This window comes from Rhinatrema bivittatum, chromosome 6, assembly GCF_901001135.1.
Source record: "Rhinatrema bivittatum chromosome 6, aRhiBiv1.1, whole genome shotgun sequence".
NCBI classification, from domain to species: Eukaryota; Metazoa; Chordata; class Amphibia; order Gymnophiona; family Rhinatrematidae; genus Rhinatrema; species Rhinatrema bivittatum.
The window spans coordinates 59578760-59606496 of NC_042620.1; the positions used below are offsets into that span (position 1 = coordinate 59578760).

The window sequence follows — 27737 nt, forward strand, 5'->3', positions numbered from 1 at the left end:
AAAATAACCAAATTAACGGATGCCCTCATCGACTCCTCAACTGAAGAAAACCAAATAGACACTTCAACCCCAACAACATGGTCTAATTTCGAACCAATATCCACCATGGAAACAGAAAAAATGCTAAGAAAAATAAACCCAGCTCGACATGACCTAGACACCATCCCCACACGAGAACTAAAGGAACTTGTTCCTTCCATAGCCCCAACAGTAGCAGAAATTATCAAAAAATCTCTAGAAGAAGGGGAACTACCAGTAAAGTTAAAAACGGCAACAATAAGACAAATACTAAAAAGAAAGAACATGAACCCAAATGACCTGAACAACTACCGTCCAATATCAAATCTACCCCTACTTGCAAAACTAACAGAGAAAGCGGTACTGAAACAACTTAGCGAACACCTCGAGAACTACAAAATACTGTATCCCACCCAACATGGATTTAGGAAAAGCCTCAGCACGGAAACTCTACTGCTCAACCTATCCAACAATATACTAAGAGGCTTCGAGAACAAAATCAATCATTTACTAATCCTGCTTGACCTTTCCACTGCATTCGACACAGTTGACCACAAAAAGCTAATATCTTGTCTAGTAAACATAGGGCTCTCTGGCAAAACTCTGGACTGGTTCACTTCTTACCTAAAAGATAGATACTTCAAAGTCGCCATCAACAACAAAGCATCAGATGCCGTCCCTCTCAAAACAGGAGTGCCACAAGGATCCGCTCTCTCGGCCACACTCTTTAATATTTATCTTCTTCCTCTATGCCAACTCCTATCAAGCCTAGGCATGGCTTATTACATGTATGCCGACGACATACAACTCCTCATTCCAATTACCTCCACCATCGAAGATGCAATGATACTTGCTGCCTCTCACCTGAACTCAATAAAAAATTTGCTAAACCACCTAAAACTATGTCTAAACATGAGCAAAACCGAATGCATCCTAATCGAAAGAAAAAACTCAGGATCCAAAACCACCCCGTCTTTCCATATAGACATCATCCACATACAATTTAAAGACAACGTAAAAGACCTCGGTTTCTGGATCAACAGTGAACTAACATACAAAAAGCACATCACAACTAAAACAAGAGAAGGTTTCCACAAACTCCAAATACTTAAACACCTAAAACCTATGCTTCACCAACAAGATTTCCGAACCATCTTACAATCTCTCATCTTCACCAGCCTTGATTACTGCAATTCACTCTTGATAGGTCTACCTAAAGCAACCTTAAAACCACTTCAACTACTGCAGAATGTCGCAGCGAGAGTCCTAACTGTCAAAAAGAAATCAGACCACATCACACCCGTACTCAACAGCCTACACTGGCTTCCAGTCGAAAAAAGAATTTAATTCAAAATACTTACAATTCTTCACAACACAATTCACAAAACAGATAACACAGCCCTTGACAATGTCATACGTGTACACAGAGCGCAATGTCCAACTAGAACAGCAAGTAAATTACAGCTGGAAATACCATCAATCCTATTAGCCAAGCTATCCAACACAAGGAACAGAGCCGTATCCATCGCTGGTCCAAAATTATGGAACTCTCTTCCAGAACACTTAAGCACACAAAACAACATTAAATCTTTTTTAAAAAGAGCTCAAAACATGGTTATTTATTCAAACAATCAGACAGTACTGGTTAATATCACACAAAAGACCTTATGCATAACACTTATCGGACATGCAACAGCTAAAATTAGACTAGGTCACAGAACGTTTTGTTAAGCCAGAAATTACATGGTTTTGATCATATTTATACTGTTAAACGTTTTGAAAAATTTACTTGTAAAATTTATTTTTGATGTTCCTCAGTTCTCGCAGTTCAATGTCAAATGTAATATGTTGTTGTACCTGTAAACCGGGGTGAAGGCTGATAGCTATACCTCGGTATAGAAAAATGTTTAAATAAATAGAAAAAAAAATGCTTAAATTAAGGACATGGGGACATGCCATGAAACTAGCAACTGGCAAATTTAAAAAAAACCCATAGGAAGTATTTTTTCAATCAGTACACAGTCAGGTTATGGAATCTGTTGCTAGGGAACATGGTCAAGGAAGTTCAAAAGAGGATTCGAAAATCCAGCACCAGTTATTAGCCAGTGCTTGAGAGTGAGATACAAGAAACAGATCAACTATTGGGAATCTTACAGGTACTTAGGACCCAGATTGCCCACTATTGGAGACAGAATGCTGGGCTCAATGGACTTTGGTCTGACCCAGCATGGCACATCTTATATTCTTATGTTCCTACTTATGCACCTATGTTTGGTTTGAAATTTTGTGTGATAAGGATGAGAAGGGTGGACATTTCATTTTGTTTTTGTTTCATTTTTAGGGGGGGGTTTCCCCTCAAATTTTGTTTCATGCAATGTTTATTTTGTTTTCTTAGTTTAAAAAAATGAAATAAAAATTAAAATCCCACACCAAAAACAGAAAAAAAAAAAGAAACAGGGCCTCCCAGGACCACTCATGCTGCCCACCCATCCCTCCCATCTGGAAAAATGCTGGGGTTAGGATTCTTCCTGGCTCTACCTACCCAGCCTGGGGACATCTACAAATGAAGTTGCTGCCTGGCTCAAGCTAGGGCTTTGTGTGAGGCCTAGGCCAAGCTCGCATCAACCTTCCATGGCCTAATCCTAAGCCTGGACTTAGGCATCTTGGCAGCTGGTCCTGAAACTTTGGCCTTGCATAGGCTAAGATGCTGTAGGTAGCCGCAAATTTGGCCTAGACTCTACGCAAGGCCTAGGCTTGGATGCCTAGACCTGACACCAGGGTCTTGGCCTAGGCTATGGCCTGGGCCTAGACCTAATACCACAGCCCAGCCCAGAGGCTGAGTTCCCGACACCGGAGCCAGGGTCCCAATGTCTGGGCATCAGCATAGGTCAGGGCCTTACCCAAGCCTGATGCTGCAGTCTGGCCTAGAGGTTGGGTCCGATGTTCTGGCCTTGGCCTGTACTCGGGCCTGATCCTGATGTTTAGGCCTATCTTCTTTCATCTAAACTAATGCAGTGCTGGGGTTGTCCTTGATTTAATTAACTCTGGCATAGCCACACTTGCTAACGGCACCATTTTTATATATGGTATTTGAATTGGCTGCTGTACATTAAAATGAAACCCTCCATTGGGGAGGTTGCACCAGAGTTAATTAAATTCTGGTGTGACCCCTCCAGATGACATCAGTTTAATTAGAAAGAAGAAAGAAGAGGACACAACATTGGAGCTCTGAAGCCTTGGCTCTGGGCCTAGGCCTGACCCTAGGCTGAAGCCAAACCTTGGGACCCAGCCTCCAGGCCAGGTTCCAACATCTGGCCTGGGTCTAGGCTGAGGCCCTGGCATTGGCACCTGGCCTTTGGGATGGGCCATGTCATTGGACCTGGATCTGGGCCATGGCTTAGGCCTAGGTCCAGGCATCAGAACACGGTCTCTGGATCCTACCCCACTGTCGTTGGAGCAAGGTCTGGAACCTGGCTAAGGCCTAGGCTTTGGGACCAAGTCAAGATGTGGAGTCGGGTTTGATAAGTTTGGAGAGGGTCATCAAGAAATTTCCTGGCCTGGGCTTTTACTTGGAAATCAGTCTAGGCCCCACTATCGGGCAAGGATGTAGGCCGAGACCCGGTGTCATGCTCAGGTGTAGGCTGAGACCCCTGCTTTATGTCTCAGCCTTCTCCCTAGGCAAAGCCCCAGCTTTGGCCTAGGCCCAGACCCAACTTTTTTTAAACAGGTTTTGAAAATGAATCGAGATTCTGATGAAATTACATTGGAATTAAACTCATTCTATTTTGAAAATGATCTAAATTGACATAGGAAATTTTGTCTCATTTCCTATTTCATTTCTCCTACATGCGCTTCCTTAATAAGTGGCCTGATATGTATACAGAATAATTTGCACAAAGTGTGAGCGCAAGGTTCAGTTGATGCTATTTTGGCATCTGGCCCAGAACCAGGGTGCACTCCAAATCAATCCTATGACATCTTTCTGGTTGGAGTGTTCAGGGGGTAGGGAGGGGTTGCCTTAGACCACCAGGCCCTTTTTTATGTAAGGAGGGGGAGGAGACCCCTGCTCACCAAGAATTATGTGTATTTTGGGAAGTGGGAGACTAAGAGAAAGATGCTAGGGAGGTTTGAAGGGAGGTAATTTGTTGGGCTGGAGGGAAGGATTTCTGACAAATGCAAATCACATGCAAACTAGCTAATTGTAATGGGGCATGTCTAGGACCTAAAATTGTGTGCTATTGAGACTATTGTATGATACAGCTATATTGCATGATAAACAGTGTTTAATATAAATTAATGCTGTTTGACATATTTTATAGACATAACGTTGCTTATTAATTCTAGGCCTAAGTTAATTGCTCATTTTCACCCAAATCTAGTTTCCTAAGTTTTTTTTTTTGTTTTTTGTTTTTTTTTTGGGGGGGGGGGTGTAACATCAAGCTAGATTGAGAGAACATTGCACAAAAATCATCTTTGTGTGAGTTTCCTCACTCCGAAGGTCATCAAATCTTCACAAGAGAGCACTGTTCTGTTCATATGTCTCACTTTGAATGTCAAAGTGGCCCCTAACCCCCTACACTAATACCTAAACCTCACTTCGAGTGACTAGGTAGGCCTCATATAGAGGTATACATACCTATCTAGTATGAGGGCCTTATAGCTAGTCTCTCTCGTCTCTCTCTCTCTCTCTCTCTCTCTCTCAAAGGGCCCAGATAGCTAGGCAGGAGCTTAAATTGTCCCCCCAGTGGTTGTATGTAAGAAATACAAGAATTCTGGCACTTAACACAAAGTGCAAAAAAGTTATTGCAGTTTGCAGTAATAGCTATGCAAAAGTGCTAAGATAGCACACTTTGCAGTAAACTGCTACTCCATAAAACACACCCCTTTTCCTATTGCAGGCAATATTTAGTGCATTTTGATAAATCCAGGCCTAAGTTAGGTGTCAAGTGCTAAAACTAAGTGCAAAGTCCCTAATTTTTTCCTCGCTCTAACTTCACTCTTCTAGATAACTTGCTTTTAAAGCTCCTAGATTTAGGTAACTAGTGAAATTAAGACCCTACATTTTTAAAAGGACCAATTTAGGGTTTGTAAACCTTTTGAAAATCAACCTCTTTATTTATATTAGACCTTCAGGCTTGGTTTAGCATTGGATTCTTGCTTATGTATTTTCGAGCCATATTGATTGTCCGTATAGTTACAAACTACCCAGGTACTTTTCTTACATGCACTTTGTAGTTAATTTTCATAGAGAAACTCTTCAGGTATTTTTTCTTTGAAAATTAGCATAATGTATGCAGGATAAAGATGTCCACATGTGCTACTTGTTCAGGAAGTGCTGTGTGTGTGTGTGTGTCTGTGTGTTTTTACTCTCCTGACCTATATGCAATTCTGGGAATACCTTTTTAAATCTAGCTGAAAGTATGCCTGCAGTGGAAGCCCACACATGTTTTTAGCCACTCAGAGGAACGCAGTTTTCCCATAGACCATTTTACCCAGGGAAATGATTTTGAAAGTTGCCCTTCTCATGTATTGTGTGATTAATAACGGATGACAGTTGCACTTAATAATCTACATGCAGTCAAAAATTCTAGACAGGGAATTGCTAGGTTTAAAAAGAAATGCGGCATGAATGCTTCTGGGAAAATTATTCCTTCAAATACAGACTGAATACTGGTAACAACAACAGAAATTAAAAATGTGCTTCAAGAAAATCTTACACATGCAAGTTGCATTGTTTTCCTCCAGATGCTGATTATCGGCACAAGCACAAACTCTGCCTCCAGGAATTGCTAAGCAAAGAATGCTGCAGCCCCCATTGTTTACCCGGCAAGCATTGTCACCTGCAAGAAAAAAAAGAAATCTTGAAAGCCAATAATCCAAAAAGCCACCATGTAATAAGGGTACAGAACAAAGATCCTGTTATCTACAAGATAAAAAACATTAGTCTGGTTGTACAGATATCACTTTTGTAGCTTTTCATTAAGAAGTGACATCTCAGATTATAAAACAGAAAAAAATGTGCATATAAAATAACATTTTTACTATGCAAGATTAAATTTACATACACTTTAAAGTAAAGTGTAATTAATTATATAAATGGATAAAAATAGAAAAATGTGTAAAAAAAAGAGATTTTGAATTAGGTTTGCAGATTAGAAATAAGCAGCAAGAGTCTGAGTTTCGGTGACAGAAAAGCTATTATAGTTTTAGCCTTAGGGATTGCATGCATTATGTGGAGAATAATAAGAAAGAATATATATACCACAAAATAGTTCTATCAACAATACATATTTAACTGAAGTGTACACTGTGAGGTCTAGTTTTCAAGTTTCCTGACCTAGATTATAATAGAATTCTTTCCATTACCCAGAATTTAAAATGTAATTTTGCATGTTTACAAAGGCTTAAAAATAAAAAAAGAATTGTAATCAAGCTTGGTTCAAGCTTTTCCTACAAGTGAGCCCTCTTAAAGCAGTTTCAAGCTGTGACCATGTTTATTGCATGACCTTGAAGTCAAACATGAAATCACAGTTAGCTAGGCTTTCAGGACAGACGACCTTGCATCTTACACTTACAAACAAATCTACCTAAGAACATGGCTCTTCTGTAGTGACAACTATAACCATTAAAAAAATAGAGAAAATGAAAACAAAGGAAAATGATATTATAAGAATAAAACATGCAGGCAGAACATTTAACAGTTATACAGAATGGATTAAACATTGTAATTAGAAGAAAACATCTTCTCATTTGAAGAAAAACATACATTCAGTGAATGCTTAGAGCAGGGCTTCCTAAGCCTGTTCTGAGGACCCCACAGCCAGTCCGGTTTTCAGGATATCTACAATGTAGTGAGTCTCCAGTATATACAAATTTATCTCATGCATATTCATTGTGGATTTCCTGAAAACCGGACTGGCTGTGGGGTCTCTAGAATAGATTTGGAAACTCCTTGCTTAGAACTAAAGGGGTACATTTTAAAACACAGCGCATGCACGTACATTTGTTCGTGCACCAGGCGCGAACAAAAGTACACTGGATTTTATAAGATACGCACATCTTATAAAATCCAGGGTCGGCTCGCGCAAGGGGGTGCACATTTGTGCAACTTGCGTGCACCGAGCCCTGCGCGCGCTGCCCGTTCCCTCTGAGGCCACTCCGAAATCGGAGCGGCCTTGGAGGGAACTTTCCTTCCGCCTCCCCCCACCTTCCCCTCCCTAACCCACCCCCCAGCCCTATCTAAACCCCCCCCCACTACCTCTGTCGCACAAGTTACGCCTGCTCGAGGCAGGCGTAACTTTGCGCGCGCCAGGCCAGCTGCCGCATGCCATGTTCCGTTCCGGGGGCTGGTCCGTAAGCCACGGCCATGCCCCCGGGCCGAAACCACACATGCAGCACCGCCTCCGGATAATGCACCGACCGCGTCACGCCCCCGACACGCCCCCGATGATGCATCACTCCCCCGACACGCCCCAATGACGCGCTGACCACGTCACACCCCCGACACGCCCACCCCAAGAAAGCCCCGGGACTTACGTGCATCCTGGGGCTTTGCACGTGCTGGAAGCCTATGCAATATAGGCTCAGCGCGCGCAGGGGTGTTTTAAAAGGGTTACGCGAGTACCTTATGCGCGTAACCCTTTTAAAATCCGGCCCAAAATGATAAAACTAGCTGTGCAAAAGTGTCCTAATTCAAAAAGGCATGGAACAGATCCTTTGCTACAGAAATGTGAGGGTAAAATCACAGATCAAGTTAGGTCTGTGGTATTGAAACACAAAGTGAAGCCTGGCTGGTCCTTGGGGGCTTTATCTGCCTTTATATTCTATATTTCTATGTTTCAAAATCAAATTTCAGCAGATGTTTATGCATCTTTCTTATTACTATTGGCCATATTGAATGGTTTGCATGGGTAATATAGAGCAAATATGAAGTATAGCACAAGGATTCAAAATGTTTTTTTTTTAAAGGACAAGAATAAAAGGTGGTAACAAAAGAGAACTCAAGTGTAAAACAAAAGAAAATGTAAAAATAAATGGAATTCGTAAAGGAAGATAAATGCACATAGGCAGATAACATGGGCAGCTGAGACAGTTCAGCCTCTCCCTGCCACTTCTCCACTTCCAATGGAATAACAAACCTACACAAGATTTGGGCAAACAAGGCCACAGTTGTATTATATTAAATATGACCAGAGCCATGACCATAAGAAACACCTCAACTGAATTCCACCTCGATGGATGCCTGGACATCCTTATTCCAGCCCAGCAAAGTTTCTGGTGCCTTCCAGCAGGTCACTGCCATAAATCAGGGTCATCCTATGCCACATTCCAGTGCTACTAGTTCCTTGGGAATTACCTCCAGTGACCTACCCTTCACATTCTACCTGCACCGTAATGAAATCCTCAGTCCAAAATCACCAAAGCATGCCCCTCTCCGCCAACAAACTAACAAGTAGGCCATAGTACCCTACCCCAAACGGTGACAAAAGCAAATCTTCCATACAGTATTCAAGGAAGAAGGCATCATGCCCAGAAAGCAGAAAAGAGGGAGCTACGTTATGAATCCCCACCTTATGCCAAAAAATCCTGCCCTTTTTTCTTTTGTAACCCTGGGCCTTTCAGCCAAGGCTGATAAAGCAAGATTTGTTTTTAAGCTCTAGTTTATCTTCCTGATTATGTATATTTAATTAAGAAACTTTAGTTTTGTATAATAACATATTCTATTAAAAAGCTCTTTTGATATTTTGGTGTCACACAAAAGTAGGATATTTTGAAAGTTGTGTTATATTTTATTGAACCAATGAAAACATATTTTGTACATAACCTTTATTCTACATTGGCTTCCAAGACTGAATAGCTTATGAATCTGAAATATAAACTGTAAACCCTTGGAAAGTAATGTACAATAAAACATATGTATTATTCAAAAGGGTATGGGATAAACACTTAGCTGCAATTTAAAACATCGTAACCGGTTATATTTTAGCCGGATAAAGAGTTATCCAGCTAGAATTCAATATAGCCAGTTAAGTTGGGGTGCATTCCGGGGGCAGGCAAGAGGTATTCCCGGGAGGAGCATAGTTAGCCAGTTAAGTTAACCGGCTAATTCTAGTCACACCAAAGAGCTATTCTAAAGTTAGCCGGATACACCTATCTGGCTAACTTTAAGATTTTCAGATATATTTAGTGTCACTGCCACACCACTGAATATCCCAGTTAAGTTAGCTGGATAGGTATATCTGGCTAACTTTACTAGCTGCTCAGTGGCTGAATAAGGACCCCCTTAGGATCCCTGCAGGCTAGAAGACAGAAATGAAAAATCAGGTTACCTATGTTAACTTTAGGAGTAGCACTTCTACATTGGGGTAACCTGCACTGACAGACAGTTACTACTCTTAACAGAAGGCATGGTGGTAATCTGCATAGAGTAGTAATTACTATGAAAAGCAAATTGCTAGTAGACTGGATGGACAGTTTGGTCTTTATCTGCGGTCATTTACTATGTTACCTTGTTATTAAACACTTCTTTAATTGGTCTAATTAAAGATCCTAGTACTTGCAAAGAAATATAATATAATGCATATGGTGTTGATTTGAACAGCAGGAAAGAGGATCAAGTGTAGATTTCATAATGAGATACATCATTCAAATATATCCAATGAATTAATATGTTTATTGTACAAACTATCATTTTTAAATAAAGACATACCATTTTGTGATATATAAAATTTTAAAATAGGGAGATCAATATTGACAAAAGCTGCCTGACTTAGCCAGACACATTTTGGCCAGCAAAGTTAAGCTGATATTTAGCCAAATCCAGTTGGCTAGAATTTTCACTGAAAAATAGGCTTAAATCTAGCTGGCTGAACATTGGCTACAAGGAATTAGAGAACTCTAAACTTAGCTGGTAAGTGCTGAAAATCAGCACTAGCAGGCTAAGTCATCTCCCACTTGCTCAAACCCCAACTAGAGTAGGGGGCTGAGAGAGAGCTCCCACAATCTATACATCCTCCCATTCAATTTGAAGTTGTTTTTTTTCAGGGAAGCACTATCCCCAGCAATTTACTCTTTCACCCATTGAACTGTCAAATTAAGCAGGAGGACTCCATCCTCCCATCCCCTTCCACAAGACTTCTTTGAAACTGTGCCTCCTGCCCTCCTGCCTGTGCCTAGAAGCCTCCCAAACCACTTAGTTGGATGCAGAGCTGGTAGGAATTAAGTGAATGGAGAATGAATGGTGAAAAGTACAGATAAGTCCTTGAGGAAAACCTGCTGCATCCTGCAAGAAAGCTGAAACTGGGATGGAAGTGCACATTTCAGCATGACAAGACCTCAAAGCTACATTAGGGTGGCCAAGGAACAAAAAGGTAAATGTCCTGGAGTGACCCAGTCAGAATTCCAACCTCAATTTAGTAAAAAATCTGTGATATGTAAATCACTGTCCATTGACAATCCCCAAATAATTTGACAGAGCTTGAGAATTGACAAATCTAGGAGGGCAAAGATGGTAAAGACCTACCCAAAAGACTCAAACCTCTAAATGCTGTCAAAGGTGCTTCAACAAAGTATTGACTCAGGAGCAGAGACTTATGTGGGATTTCAGTTTTGTTTTTTTGGATATGGGTAGGCTTGGCCCTCCATTAAAACAGGTTTGACCTTGAAAGGTGTGGAGTATGGTATGTTGATAAGTGGAAAAAAAAAGTCCTCATTTAAATGCATGCAAGTAAGGTGTACTGATATAAAAAACTTTTCAAGGATATATAGGTTTTCTATAGCCACTGTATATATTTAGGAAGGAAGAGAGTAATAAAATTAAAAGACTCTCAGTTTTTAAGAAAAAAAACAGGATGCTTGTGATCTAAAAACAAAAAATGAAAATGTACAGGAAAATACCCCTAATCTGATGTTTTTATACACTATAAGAAATACAATCACTCTTTTTATGTTGCACATAGTACATGCAGTAAGTAGAATTTCAATAAATGTTGTCCATAAAGTAATATCAAAAGAGACAAAGTACACAATGCCTATAAATTTCCCCTAAATATGTTTTAAAGAAATTCCAATTCTGCTTCAATATTATTTGAGTAAATGTGTTTGAAACTCATATGGAATGCTTTTCAAATACAGCTATGATAGAAGCTTTGAACACTTGAATCTTGCATTTGTGGAATTCTCTCTTTAAAATAGAAACATTACTGCATAATGGATGTTTCAGTACATATCACAAGCACAATTAAGAATATTTATTGCAAAATCATGTAATGTGTTTACATTTGTCAGAAAGACAGATATACTAAGTATTTTTCCCACAGGCACATAATGGAATAAAGCACGAGGGGGCATCTACTGGAAATATTTTCATTTTGTTTTACTTTATTCTGTTTGTTTGTGGTTTATTTCATTTCATTTCATTTATTTCACAGGAAATAAAACAAAATGATGTTTGATCCCCCTAAACACACACACACACACACAGGGGTAGATTTTCAAACCTGCGTGCGGGTGTACATGTGCGTGCGCTACTCAGCATGCACATATGTTCGCCCAATTTTATAACATGCGCGCTCAGGCATGCGCCCATTTTATAAGATCGGGGGTCGGTGCACACAAGGGGGTGCACAATTGTGCCCCTTGTGTGCGCCGTGCCCACGCCAGGTCGTGCTGCCTTCCCCCGTTCCCTCCCAGGCCGCTCCTAAATCGGAGCGGCCTGGGAGGGAACTTCGCTATGCCCCCACCCCACTTTCCCTTCCCTTCCCCTACCTCCTCTGCCCTTTCCCCCCTACCTTTTTCTTAATTTTTCTGTTATTTTTAAATTTACTTCAGCCCTGGGGCTGAAGTAAGTTGCGTGCGCCGGCCAACTGCCAGCATGCGATCCCCGGCACAGCGTCAAATGGCCACTGTGCCGAGAGCCTCTGTCCCCGCCCCGCCCCTCGGACCACCCCACCTCCTCCCCCCTCTCCCCACCCCTTTTTGCAAGCCCCGGGACTTACTTGTGTCCTGGGGCTTTACGCGCGTTGCTGGGGCTTTTGAAAATAGGTCTGGCACGCGTAACCTTTTTTTTTTTTTTTTTGAATGTAAAGTTTATTAAACATTATTAACATCAACAGAACCATAGCAACTGTGTATACAGACATTACTATGTAAAAAACAAATACATATACAATTATATGTCTTTTATGTATATGAAAGTTACCAATAACATCATACAAAATACCACTTAAGTTCAATCCACTGCACATTGAGGTGAAAAGCTAAGACAACAGGGAGAAAGGCAGGTATCAAGCGCGTATAGCGCCACCAAGGTCCACACTCGTTATAAAAATGAGAATGTATGGATCTAGAGCAAATAAACAATTGTCATATGATACCGCAACTGAGTTGGAATGTCTTATTTGTCCAAGATTGGTGTAAGAATAGATCTTAAGATTATCGAAGTTACCACTGAACAAGACCAAATAGCAATGAGCTTTAGGAGAGGTCATGCTAGCTAGCATGTGTTAGCATGTCACTTCTCCAAGTAAGGTATGGCTGCCATATCCACTGAAACGGAATCCCTTTTGAGCCGTTATCTTGGACATGGAGCACATTACATCAAGTTTCTGATAAAGAACTTCCTTATCCGGAACCCTGACCTGTTTCCAAGAAGCTGCCAAGGTACAGCGAGCTGCTATACAAAATTGATTAACCAACTTACTCTCAGTCGGAAACCATCTGGCCCACAGAGTGCAACAATAAATGACTCCCCCTGTACCTCTTTATCTCTTACACCATCTGAGGGCTGAAATGAGACAGGAATGATTCTCAGTACTCCTTCCCTGCTGGTTCTGTTTTCAAAATGGTTTCAGCCTCCTGGCTTGCCCCTGAGACAGGGGCAAGCCAGGAGGCTGAAAGGGCAATACAGTTTTATCGCATGGGGGGAGGAAGAGGTCTAGAATGGGGGTAGATTTTTTTTTTTTATTATGGGGATGGGGTGGGAGGAATCTCTCCAAATGAAATGAAAAACAAACAATTTTATTTGGTTTTTTTTTACTTTCATTTTGAAAATAAAAGGAAGTGAAATAGAAAATGTTGTTGACATTTTCTATTTAATTTCAAATGAAAGTGTTACCCTATAAAGCACTAGTGAGTAGTTACAGGGGTTGGAAACTCCAGTTGTAGAGCGTCATAAGCAAGTTTTTTTTAGAACATCTAAAATTAATATGCATAATAATTATTGGCAAACAATAGAAGCATCATATGCAAATGCACTTCATGCATATTCATTATAGATCCTATAAAACCAGACCTGGACTGGAATTGCCTATGCCTGATCCAGACAATATTATTTTCATAACCGTAAATATAATTAAACTATGGAACAAGTTAACCAGGGTATTAGTAGAATCTTAATTAAGGAAGATGTTTAAAGAATGTTCCAGACATGTATATGTCAAACAGCTGTTTTATTCAGTGTAAATTGTCTCAACCTTCTGCCATATTAAATCTAGAGGCCAATGTACAAAAGTGTGTTAATGCTTTTGGAAGGGTTAGCACATGTTAAACGTACTATTAATGTGGGATAAATTGCTCAGAATAGTTTTTGAAAATGTTATTAATTAAATGTAAACAAATTAGACAAGAAATTATTAATCATGACATACATAAAAAGAGGAAATTTAATTATAGAAGTCAAACATTAACCAATCATAAATTCAAGTCCATGAATAAGAGGGGGAGAAGTCAAGGAAATATAATTTTACATGAAAAAACAAAAACAAAACCAATTATAGCAGGCCTGCAAGACCTTGTCAAATAACATCTAAAACATTCCTCAGCAATGCATTAACCCTACCACCAAATGTACCATCAATAAACTTCTGAAGTTGAGAAGGTTGAAAGAATATAGAAGAAATCCCTGCTAGAGTGGCAAACCTGGAAAGGCTGAGGCAATAGGGGTGTGCATTCGTTTTCGACGTATTGGCAATCTGCAACGTATATGTCCCTATTTGTTGTATTCGTGGGGTTACAAAACGTATGGCGAACCCCCACGAATACAATGTATCTAATGAATAAACCCTCCATTCTCCTGACCCCCCAAGACTTACCAAAAGTCCCTGGTGGTCCAGTGGGGATCCCGGCGCGATCTCCTGCACTCGGGCTATCGGCTGCCGGTATTCAAAATGGCGCCAATAGCCTTTGCCCTCATTATCTCACAGGGGTTACCGGTGCCGTTGGTCGGCCCCTGTCACATGGTAGGAGCAATGGATGTCCAGCGCCATCTACCAATGGCACCGGTAGCCCCTGTGACATAGTGAGGGCACAGGCTATTGGCACCATTTTGAATACCGGCAGCCGACAGCCCGAGTGCAGGCGATTGCGCCGGGACCCCCGCTGGACCACCAGGGACTTTTGGTTAGTCTTGGGGGGGTCAGGAGGGTGGGGGGTTGTAGTTAATTACATTTAAAGGGTTGGGATGGGGTTTTTTTTGGGAAACAAATAAATACGTAACTAATAAATGGATCGGGGTCCCCCGAGAACGGATACAATGGATTTGGCTCCCCACGAATACGAATACCGAATGGGACGAATCCGTCCCTGCTGCACATCCCTATGAGGCAGACAGAAAGGAATATAGATTAGATCATCAGGGACATAGTAGCCAAGTTCCAACTCCAGTCGGACACACTGGTGCTGCCTTGAAAGAGGAAGGTCTCCTGGTAGAAAAGCACCATCCTGGTGCTGCCTTGAAAGAGGAAGGTCTCCTGGTAGAAAAGCACCATCCTGGTGCAGAAGGAAGTGATCCTATAGCAAGGACTTGCTCTCCAGGTGATGCATTGTTCTCTTGCAGCAAGGATGTGTCTCTTAGGACTAGTTCCCAGAAGAGAAGAATTAGGTCAGCCATCATAGCTGGTGATTCAATTATTAGGACTGTAGATAGCTGTATGGCTGGTGGACTTGAGGATTACCAAGTAACATGCCTGCCAGGAGAGAAGTGGGGGACCTCATGCATCACCTAGATAGGATTTTAGACAGCACTGGGCAGGAGCTGGCTGACATTGGTACATGTGGGCACTAATGACCTAGGAAAGTGTGGGAGGGAGGTTCTGGAAGCCAAATTTAGGCTTTTAGGTAGAATGCTGAGTAGAGTAGCATTTTCTAAAATATTCCTTGTTTCACGTACAGGTCCCCAGAGGCTGGCAGAGCTCCAGAGTCTAATTGCACAGATGAGAAAATGGTGCAAGGAAGAACAAAAAAAAAATGAAATTTAAGACCTATTACAAGTAATTTGTAACCTATCATTAATACCACCCATTGTATCTGAAGTCTAGAAAGAGGCCAATGTAACTCTGAAATTTAAAAAGGGTTCCAGAGTTGATCCAGGAAACTATAGATGGTAAGCCTGACTTCAGTGCCGGGAAAAATTGTGGAAACTATTATAAAGAATACAATCACAGAACATATAGGACAAAGACAGTATGTATTTACCAAAGGGAAGTCTTGCCTCACAAATCTGCTACTTTTTTTGAAATGGTGAATAAACATGAGGATAAAAATGAAGTGGTAGACATGGTATATTTGGATTTTTGGAAGGCATTTGACAAAGTCCCTCGTGAGAGGCTTCTTAGAAAACTAAAAAGTAATGGGTTAGCAGGCAATGTCCTTTTGTGGATTGCAAACTGGTTAAAAGACAGGAAATAGAGATTAGGATTAAATGGTCTGTTTTCCCAGTGGAAAACGATAGAGTGGAGTGTCTCAGGGATCTCTACTTGGACCAGTGCTTTTTAATATATTTATAAATGTTCTAGAAAAGGATACAATGAGTGAGATGATCAAATTTGCAGATGACACAAAAGTATTCAGAATAGTTAAATTGCAAGCAGATTGAGGTAAATTGCAGAATGACCTTGCGAGACAGGAAGATTGGGCGCCAATATGGCAGATGAAATATAATGTGGACAAGGGCAAGGTGATGCATATAAGGTAAAATAACTCATGCTGTAGTTACACAATGTTAGGTTCCATATTAGGAACTCCCACTCAGGAAAAAGATCTAGGCATCATAGTGGATATTACATTAAAATTGTCAGCTTAGTATACTGTAGCAGTCAAAAAAAGCAAACAGAATGTTAGGAATTATTAGTAAAGGAATGGAAAATAAAATGGAAGATGTCATAATGCCATGCCTCATTATCACTCCATGGTGAGACCGCACCTTGAATATTGTATGCAATTCTGGCCGCCTCATCACAAAAAATATATAGTTGCACTGGAGAAAGTACAGAAAAGGGTAACCAAAATGATAAAGGGCATGGAATGGCTCCCATATGAGAAAAGGCTAAAGAGGTTAGGGCTGTTCAACTTGGAGAAGAGACGGCTGAGCAGGGATAAGATAAAAGTAGCAATAATAAAATCATCAGAACTAAACATAGGGTTAGTCTACTGCCCCCCCCCCCTGGAATACTCGAAAACGACTGCACACCACTAATCAAAATATTTACAAAAGTGCTTCCATCTCCTGACTCTGCCCTATTAGTAGTAGACTTTAACCTACATGCAGATAAAACACCAAATTCTTCATCTTGTAAAACATTCCTAGAAACAATGAAAGCAATGGGATGGTTACAAATTGTTACTAATTCCACGCATAAAGCAAGCCACTATCTTGGTCTAATATTTACTAATCACAACAATTGTCTCATCGACACCTCCCACACTACACTCTCTGGTCCGATCACCAACTAATCAAAGCAAAAATAACCTTCCTGAGCCAAATGAAAAAAAACCCAAATATGAATCAACCTTTCAGCTTCAGAAAAAAGATAGAATAAAACATAATAGCAGAAGAAATTAAAAATAAACAAAACAAATTTAATCTGGTGAATGCCACTTCAGCATTTGACTCCTGGGATAAAAATTGTCAATGAAATAGATGACAATCTAAGCACAGTCCAGGCAAAGATACTGCAAAAGGAAAAAAAACACCACTGAACAGAGGAAACAATGGTACAACAAAGAGCTAAGATGCACTTAACTAACACTGAGAAAACACGAGAAACAATGGCAAAAATGCTTTACCATAGACTCTAGGAAAATACAGATCCCTCCTAGCAAAATCCCAACATTAATAAATGAACAAAAAAAGAATACTATGCAAATCAGATACATGGAGTCTTATTCATCTCTAAACTACTCTTTGAAATTGTAAAAAACTTAATCAAAGACCCATCTTCCTCCATCTGAAACAACCTCGACTTCTCAAAGAACGCCTGCAATGTTTATGCAACCTCACTATTAGATAAAATCAATAGATTAAAAATACAAATCACCGGGGGAAACCAAGATGGCCACACGTATTGAGACCTAAGCGGAAGTGCTCTGCCGTTTTTTTCCTTTTGAGAAAAATGCCTGCTAAGAGAAAGGGCAAAGTTCGGACTTACCCGTCCGAGTCAACCCCTTCCGCGACTATTCAGATGGAGATCACCGGCTTTATGCATCCAACAGTGCAGCACCAGAGAGCCGAAGAACCTGATGAGCGTGACGGCATGGAAGAGCCGTTTTCGCCGGCAGGGGAGGTGTCTCTAAGCCCGGAACAGAGGGAGCCACCTGTGCAGAGGTTAGCTGAGGAGACGAGGAGTGGAGGCTCGGCAGAGATTCAAGCTGAACCGAACCCAGACGACCCCTCACCAACTCCCCAGGGTATAGCACCGGGAATTTTTACATCAAGCCCGTTGGAAGATCAAAGATTGGAGTGACTAACCGACACCAGAGCATTTCTGGAAGGAGGTATGTCCCTGGAAAACATCATGAGGAAGGAGTTGATCGCCATTCCAACGTGGCCTGCCCAGGTAACATTAGACTCCCTCTGGGACTTTATGGCTGGGATGGCCTCAGCTATAAACTCTTTGAATCAGAATATGGAACTTTCTAACTTACAAAGTGCTCAAAAATCTGCTGCCATACAAATTCAAGTCGATGGTTTGAAAGAAAAAGTGCATACTTTGGAAGAAGAAGGCAAGCAGTTTCAACAGTATAAGATTGCTGCAATTAAAGATAGCCAAATATTATCTAGACGCATGGAATTTATTGAAAACAAATCTAGACACTTGAATTTACGTTTTATTAACTTTCCCAAGGTAGTGGGGGAAATTCCCTACACTACCCTAAAGAAATTTCTCATGGAAAAGTTGGACATAACTGAGGCAAATTTACCTTCAATTAATTCCTGCTTTTTTCTCCCTGTGTCAACTCGCCTAGGAAGCACGCCTAATGTTCCCTTTGCAGGGAATTTGACGGAGTTCTTAGAAGATTCTACACTGGACGTGATAAGTAGAGGAACACTTTTGGTATCGTTCATAACGGTTAAAGATATTGGCTCAGTTATGAAATCTTATTTCAGGAAGTATCCTGTTAATTTTCACGAGGCAGCAGTAAACATTTTCCCTGATTTAGCCCCCGCTACTCAGGCCAGATGTCGGGGGGTTTCAAACCTCAGACAAGAGGCTATAGGGCTGGGTTATGTTGTTAAGATTTTATTTCCTTGTAAATGTTTCCTTACGAAGGGGAATGAGCGTTATGTATTTTTCATTTCAGACCAGTTAAAAGAGTTTATAGAGGCTAGGAAAGTAAACATACTAACCCAGTAAAAATATAAATTGCACTGCTGTTACATGCACCATGATAAATATTTTGCTATTAACCTATTGTTTTTCTTCCTTAAAAGATTTCTCGTTTCCCCTAACTGGTTTATTCTGCTGGGTGTGGGTCTTAATGACTGAATAATGTTTAAAAATGATCATAAAATTGCTCTTTGCTAGTCATTTTCGCATAGATTTAAATATTTTGTTTATGATTCTTCTTTAAGAGTTTTTCATGCTGAAATGGAAGCAAGGGGATAAACTAATTTGTGATATTAGGTACTCACAGTATTTCTGTATAAGCAAATATGATTTTTTGTTTATATATTAAAATCAATAAATAAAGAATTAAAAAAAAAATACAAATCACCAATAGCTCACAAAGAAAAGAACTGGATAATATTCATGAACAAGCTAATTGGACCACATTTGACAGAGTAACTAAACTTGAAATTAGTCAAATAATTTCTAAAATTCATCCTGCTACACATCCACGTGACCCAATCCCAGAAAATTTTCTGAAACTGGTAAATGAAGTAATCACCCCAACCACAGCAACAATTATCAATCTTTTGCTTTTAGCAGGACTGATCACAAATGGGGCAAAACAAACAGTGATTGTTATGATTTGTAAGGATGTGAAACCTGGGCCGAGATGAGAGATGTCTCCGCCCACAGGAAGGAGCCCTGTGAGCTTCACTGTCACTAGGTGTGGTCTCAGCAGCATAGGACACAGACTTTATTTTGAAGGAAGGAAAGCAGAGCCTGCAGAGCAGAAGATGCAAATAAGTACAGTTCTGAGCAGTGGGATATACCCAGGGTGATACCACTGATGTGAAGATCTGGTAGTGGCCCGCAGAGCGGTGTACGCCAGGAAGTCCCTTCAGACGAGTAGAGATTACCTCAGAAGTGCAGATCCGGTAGTGGCCCGCAGAGCAGGGTATGCCAGGAAGTCCCTTCAGACAAGTAGAGATTACCTCAGAAGTGCAGATCCTGTAGAGGCCTGCATAACTGGGTACGCCGATGATGTCTATACTGAAGATGATGATAATGAGAAAGTCTGAGGGGCAGGAACCCGGAAATGGATCTTGTAGCTAGAGCAGCAATACCCTGCAACACAGGGTATACTGGAACAACTTCTACTGAAGAGGGAACGGTAGTGGCCCGAGGCACGGGGTACACCGCAGAGAAGCTTCAGTAAAGCTGGTATTGTTGAAGTCTGTAGAAAGTACTCACTAGTGGTAGTTACAGGAGAGTGTCCCGAGAAGCAGGTCAGGTAGTAGTCCAAGGCAGAAAGGTCCTACTAGGAGCGGATAGCCAGGAACACGGAAGGGCCCCCGAGGAGTGGGTACCCAGAGCGTCCACACGCCAAGAGAGGAATCTGGAACTGGAAGTCCAAGAATGGAGCGGATTCAGCAACGAGGGAACTCTTTGCTAGCTCATTGAAGCAACGGGCCAGTCAGCTTAAGTACAGCAGCAAGTTGACGTCATCCGGAGGGGACGCCCCCAAGGTTCCCGCCATGACGTGTACAAAGGAGGCCCTTGTGCGCGCACACCTTAGGTGATTCCTGAGACAAGATGGTGCTAGGCAGCACCCACGCCATCCCATGGAAGCCGGGGAGGTCGGCATTGGTTGGCGGAGGCCGCCATTCTTCCTAGGATTGATGGTGCAGGGAAAAAGGAGGTGAGCATGAGTGGTCGCAGCCATCTTGACCGCCGGGCGTAACAGTCATTAAACCAATCCTTAAAAACAAAAAATTAGAACTGATGATTGGGACAACTATCGTCCAAAATCTAACCTATCTTTCCTCTCAAAAATACTTGAAAAAGCAATGCTACAACAGCTGGAAAACCACCTAGAAGGCCATGAATTCCTGCATCCTAACTAATTTGGTTTCAGAAAAAATTACTCAACCGCGACTTTACTCATATCATTAATGGACTCTATATTATGTGGGTTTAACAGTAATATATACTATATTCTGGTGCTAATCGATCTAACAGTAGCCTTCGGCACTGTGGATCATACCCTGCTATGCCACCAGCTGAGAAAAATTGGAATAGATGGCAAAGTCCACAAATGGTTCTCTTCATTCCTATCTAACAGGATATTCCAAGTAAAACTGGGAAACAATGTATCTGATGCCTTCTCCATCAATACAGGTATCTCCCCAGGGCTCAGTACTCTTGGTTATCCTATTCAACATCTACATGCTTCCTCTGTGTTAATTAGTAACAGAATTAGGAATCACCCTCTTCTTATATGCAGACGACATTCGGTTCTACTTTCCATTCGACTCCTCTTTTGAAAAGACAGCATCAACACTCTCAAAATACATGAAGGCATTACAGCTAGAACTCTCTAAACTAAACCTAACACAAAAAAAAAAAAAAAAAACCTCATCTGGTTTCATTGTTAAACCTCTATACTAAACCTAAGTAATTTTGATATCACGTCCGCAGATCAAGTCCGGGATTTAGGAATATAGATCAACGAAAATGTTACTGTGAAAAGACAAACCAATTAATTACAACAGGATATGCAAAACTGTGCATCCTATATAGACTGACACTATCACAGAAGACGTCCGTACAGTTCTACAATTGCTGATTTTCTCAAATATTGTCTACTGCAACTCCTTACTACTAGGACTCCCATCCAGCCTATTAAAAAAAAACTACAACTACTACAAAATGCTGCAGCAAGACTTTTAATTGGAACTGGGAAATTTGGTCACATCATACCCTCACTTACAGCACTGCATTGACTACTGAAACAATACCGAATATTACAGAGTTTTCACTTTAATATCTAAAATCATACATACCTATAACCTAGGACTAATAGTCCGTTGCAGTTTTTATTTATTGCTTTAATTCCTCCACCTCCTGCTCTTTGTATACTCCTCCTTGTTCGCCCTCCCTGTTCATTGTAATTTCTACCTTTAAAGTTACATTGTAAACCGGTATGATGTATGCATACTAATACCGGTATATAAAAGTTTTTAAATAAATAAATAAATAATAGGCATGACACTTCAACTATATATTCCACAATGAACCCTTAGCTCTCAAAACAATGATCTATTAACTGTACCTACAATCCGGAGCACACACCTGTCACAGATAAGAGATCATGTATTCTCCATAGCAGGCCCTAAACTTGATAATTTTTTAGAGTCTAATAATATTTTATATCCAAATCAGCTCGGCTTTAGAAAAAATTTTAGTACAGAGACACTTTTAATAGCTTTAACGGACATGGTTTTAAGGGATTTTGACAAAGGGCAAAGCTACTTTTAAATTTAATAAACTTTTCCTCCGCGTTTGATACCATAGACCATGGTATTCTCTCTAGTTGTTTAAAAGAAATTGGAATCACGGGTACTTCTCTTAAATGGTTTGTATCATTTCTCACAAATAGATCCTTTCAAGTTAAAATTAATAATTCATTTTCTGAAAAGATTCCAATTATGACAGGTGTACCTCAAGGCTATCTGCGACACTTTTTAATATTTATATTTTACCTATTTGTCATCTACTTGCGGGTCTGGGCTTAAAGTTTTATATATATGTAGATGACATACAGTTTTTAGTACCTATTGAAAAATCCTTTGAACACACTTATCAAATTATTAACGTTTATATCTCAGCTATTAGAGATGTGAATCGTGTCCTCGATCGTCTTAACGATCGATTTCGGCTGGGAGGGGGAGGGAATCGTATTGTTGCCGTTTGGGTGTTTAAAATATCGTGAAAATCGTTAAAATCGTGAGCCGGCACATTAAAACCCCCTAAAACCCACCCCCGACCCTTTAAATTAAATCCCCCACCCCAAATGCCTTAATACTTCATCAACTTTGGGAGGGAAGTACTTACTTGCCCTAAACCAATGGCAGGAAAACCGGCACACTAAAACCCCCTAAAACCCACCCCCGACCCTTTAAATTAAATCCCCCACCCCCCAAATGCCTTAAATTACCTGGGGGTCCAGCGGCGGTCCGGAACGGGCTCCTGCAATTGAATTCCGTTGTCTTCAGCCGGCGCCATTTTGCAAAATGGCGGCCGCAAAATGGCGGTGGCCATAGACCAACACGATTCGACTGCAGGAGGTCGTTCTGGACCCCTGCTGGACTTTTGGCAAGTCTTGTGGGGGTCAGGAGGCCCCCCCAAGCTGGCCAAAAGTCCCTGGGGGTCCAGCGGGGGTCCGGGAGCGATCTCCTGCCGCGAATCGTTTTCCGTACGGAAAATGGCGCCGGCAGGAGATCGACTGCAGGAGGTCGTTCAGCGGGGGTTCCGGACCGCCGCTGAACGACCTCCTGCAGTCGATCTCCTGCCGGCGCCATTTTCCGTACAGAAAACGATTCGCGGCAGGAGATCGCTCCCGGACCCCCGCTGGACCCCCAGGGACTTTTGGCCAGCTTGGGGGGGCCTCCTGACCCCCACAAGACTTGCCAAAAGTCCAGCGGGGGTCCGGAACGACCTCCTGCAGTCGAATCGTGTTGGTCTATCGCCGCCGCCATTTTGCGGCCGCCATTTTGCAAAATGGCGCCGGCTGAAGACAACACAATTCAATTGCAGGAGCCCGTTCCGGACCGTCGCTGGACCCCCAGGTAATTTAAGACATTTGGGGGGGGTTCAGGAGGGTGGGGGATTTAATTTAAAGGGTCGGGGGTGGGTTTTAGGGGGTTTTAGTGTGCCGGTTTTCCTGCCATTGGTTTAGGGCAAGTAAGTAAGTTCCTGCCCTCCCCCTTCCCCCGATTTACGATTTTTTAACGATAAATTGGGGGAATTGGTATTGTATCGTGGCCCTAACGATTTTTGACAATTTAAAATATATCGGACGATATTTTAAATCGTCAAAAAACGATTCACATCCCTATCAGCTATTAAGCAACTATCTCAACATTTGAAATTGACAACATGAATAAAACTGAAGTAATTCTTTTAGAGAGAAAATGTAGTTATAATTGTCGTCCCGATCTGATTCTTGACAAAAATGTTAAAATAACCCCTTCTTATTTTGCTTGTGATCTTGGGGTTGTCTTGGACACAGAACTGAACATGAGAAAGAATATTGTAATTTAATTAAAGAAAGGTGTGATAGAGTATATGATAGAAAGCATCAGACTGCCTTAATGGATCGGCTCCAGCTATCTGGCCCAGTCCACCTTAAGACAGACAGGAAAGGGATCCTTGGGTGGGGGCATTTCCCTGAGGTAAGGGATACAAAGGTGAGGCCCTGAGGGAGTTAGATAGGCCCCAGGGAGAAGAAGGAAGCTGTAATCCAATGCTGTGTTTGTTCTGGACATTTTCGTTGAGGTAAGCAGCCATTTTGCTCCTCTTCTGTTATGTACTTTTGAAAATAAACTGATGAAAAGCAGACCATTCTCCAGCCTGGTCTGTTCTGCGGCCTACCCCAGCCATAGACCACTCCAAGGGCATCACATATGGTGGCAGAAGCGGGATTACCTGTTCTAAGCATCTGTACAGACAGGGACCCAAACTAGAAAAAAAATAATAATTTTTTTGGGGGGGCCTGGCTGCAACGGCAGCCACACAGGATTTTTTTTGTTTTGTTGTTGTTTATTAGTACCGGCTAGGAGAGAAGCTCCGCCAGAGGGAGGGAACAGAAGAAGTGAGTCAGAGCTGGAGAAGCAGGCTTTTCTTTTATTTGGTTATTTTCTTGAAAGAAGGGGAAAGGTTTCCGGCTTTGAAGGAGCAGGAGCTCAGAATATCCTTGGCAGGAACCTCCCGGAGAAATGGAACAGTTACTGCTAGCCCTGGTGGAGGGACAGCAACAGCTACAGGCAGCCACTCAGACCCAGTATGCGCAGCACCAACAGCTACTGCAACAATTGCAGCAACACCTGGAAGCCCAAGCACAGCTTAACAGCCAATTACTATGAAGGACATCAGTGCCAGGTACCGCTGGGGTACACACCGGAATGGAACAGAGTCCACCCCCACCAACACTGGAAATCCGGCTGACAAAGATGGGGCCCCAAGATGACCCAGAAGCATTCCTGGTCACCTCTGAGAGGGTAGCGGAGACCATGGCCTGTCCTAGGTCCCAGTGGGCCATGAGACTGGCCCCACATTTAACCAGTGAGCCCCAGGCCGCATACCGGACCCTTAACAACCAGCAAGCCCAAGACTATCAGGAGGTCAAGGCTGCCATACTTGATAGACTGGGACTATCTGAAGAGTCTTATCGTAAAAGTTTCCGGGGCTTAACCTTTACACCAGGAGAGAGACCCCAGGTTCTGGCTCAGAATTTAAAGGACTGGTGCTGGCGGCGGCTAGAACCCGATAATAAACAGGGAGTGGAAGTTGCAGAGGCTGTCATGGCAGAAAAGTTTGTGGATGTTCTCCCCTCCCGAGTGCGTGAATGGGTACAGTAACAGACAGCGGTGAACCTGAAGGATGTGGTTTCCCTAGTAGAGTGTTATTTGGATGCTACAGACACAGGCCATGGGCCTACTCCAGCGGAGAAGAATTCCCGAGTAAAGGGCTTGGAGAAAGGAAGGAGAGAATCGAGGGGCAGAACCCTAAGCCGCTATATCAGCCGAGAAGTGGAGAGTCTCCCTACCTCACGAGACCCCGATAACGCATTAGAAGGGTCTGAGGATGGAAGAAGTAATGCCAAAAGGGACCTGCTTCAACTGTGGAGAGAGGGGGCACATTGCTCGGGACTGCTATTGAGTGGAGGATGAAATGATGGACGTCAATTTGTTGGCCCCTCATTCCTCGCTCAGGGTTTTCAACCTTCATGGTTCCGGTGGAGTTAGATGGCAACCCGACCCAAGCCTTAGTAGACTCGGGAAGTGCAAAAACTCTCATTCGGAGGGAACTGGTCAAAAGAACACAGACTGATTATGAACAGACAGTTACCCTCGCTTACATACATGGAGACCAGAGACAATACCTGACCAGTCAGGTCCTGTTGAAGACTCTAGTGGGACAAGGTACAGTAGACGTGGGAGTGCTCCCCTGGATACCATATCTGGTGATACTGGGATGAGATTATCCAGACTTTGGGACTCTTTGGGCATGGTTCATGAGGAGCCCAGATGACTTCAGCAAGGAAGAGACCTCATTTCCGGAGGTCTTTCAGTTAGAAGACATGGACTTGATTATTAATAATCCTAAGACACCCAAGCCTCATAGACTATGTAGAATAGAAAAGCATAATTATTCCCAAGGTTTAGGGGCAGTCGTGGAGTTAGAGGGGGCGCCCCAACCCATAGAGGTTCCTTCAGACTGGATAGGTGAGGGAAACCCCGGGAATTTTAGGTGGGCCCAACAAGAAGATGGCACACTAAAAGGGGGCCCGGGAGAATATACAGATGATAGATGGAGAATTAGTCTCTGGGGTGAAGGGTCAAAAGCCAGCCCCCCATTTTTTTGTACTCAAGAAAAATCTAGTATACAGAGTAGCAAAGGGGAATCTGGAGGACAAAATGGTTGAGCTGCTTTTGGCTCCCCAGCAGTATCGTCAGCAAGTATTGCGGCTCACCCATAGTCATCTTTTGGGTGGCCACCTAGGGGAAGAGAAAACACGAGAAAAGATTTTAGCCCAATTCTATTGCCCTGGCTTGTATCGACACATTCAGGACTACTGTCAGTCCTGCCCTACCTGTCAGCTTACCAGACTGGCAGCAATGCACATAGCTCCCCTAGTGCTCATGCCAATTATAGAGACACCTTTTGAGAGGGTCGCTATGGACTTGGTAGGCCCCCTTAGAGAGCTCTAGCCGTGGAAACAAATATTAGGGATATGAATCATTTATCTGATGATTGAAAGTATCGGACGATATTTTCAATCTCGTCAGATATTGGGGGATCGCCGAACCTGATAGGAAAACCCCTTGAAATTTTTTGTGGGGTTCTCTTATAGTTTTGGGGAGGCGAGAAGAAAGGGCCCTTAAAAATAACCCCCAAACCCACCCCGACCCTTTAAACTTAATTCTTTTGAATCCCCCACCCTCCCGACCCCCCAAAATTTTTAAAGTACCTGGTGGTCCAGTGGGGGTCCCAGGAGCAATCTCCCACTCTCAGGCCGTCGGCTACCACTAATCAAAATGGCGCCGATGGCCCTTTGCCCTTACCATGTGACAGGGGCTATCGGTGCCATTGGCCAGCCCCTGTCACATGGAAGGAGCACTGGCTGGCCTGTGCCATTTTTAAAGATGGTGCCAGCCATCCATTGCTCCTACCATGTGACAGGGGCTGGCCAATGTCACGGATACCCTGTCACATGCTAAGGGTAGAGGGCCATCGGCACCATTTTGTTTACTGGCAGCCGACGGCCCGAGAGCAGGAGATCACTCCCGGGACCCCCTCTGGACCACCAGGTACTTTAAAAAAGTTTTTTTGTGGGGGGGGGGGTCGAGAGGGGGGATTAAAAAGAATTAAATTTAAAGGGTCAGGGTGTTTTGTTTTTTGGCATGACACAGCTGATTCAAATGGGTAAAAACCGCGGGAATGAATATTTCCCATGGTTTTTACTCGAACCCGATACCGGAAACCAGTCCAGTACTGATTCACATCCCTAACAAATATATCCTGATCATTCTCGACTATGCAACCAGGTATCCCAAAGCTATTCCCCTACGAGATATGAAGACTCAAACAATAGCCATGGCCTTGGTGGAGGTGATTTCCCGGGTGGGGTTACCCAAAGATATATTAACCAACCAAGGGACCCCGTTTGTCTTTAAAGTGATGAAACAAGTTTGCACATTATTGCAGGTAAAAACTGTGAGGACATCAGTTTACCATCCACAAACTGATGGGCTCGTGGAGCGTTTTAACAAAACTCTCAAGCAGATATTGAGGAAGTTGATCGTGGAAGATGGCAAGAATTGGGACTTACTCTTGCCATATATATAGTTCGCCATTCGGGAAGTCCATCAAAGTTCAGCCAGGTTTTCCCCGTTCAAATTTTTATATTGTAGAAGACCATGGGGAATCCTGGATGTAGTATGAGAGACCTGGGAGGAGGAACCCAACTCTGGACAGAATTTGGCCGACTATATGATCCAGATGCAGGACCAACTGGGGAGGGCAGGGGAGGCTGCTTGACTATGCCTGGAA

At 42.4% G+C, this 27737-nt stretch overlaps 1 protein-coding gene across 1 annotated transcript in view; it reads right to left on the reverse strand.

The window, feature by feature from the left end:
• LRP1B (LDL receptor related protein 1B) overlaps positions 1–27737 on the reverse strand; it is a 3516099-nt gene that overhangs the window by 1816665 nt on the left and 1671697 nt on the right. Inside the window, 1 exon segment of the mRNA XM_029607894.1 lies at positions 5736–5858. Coding sequence (XP_029463754.1) covers positions 5736–5858 — 123 coding nt within the window.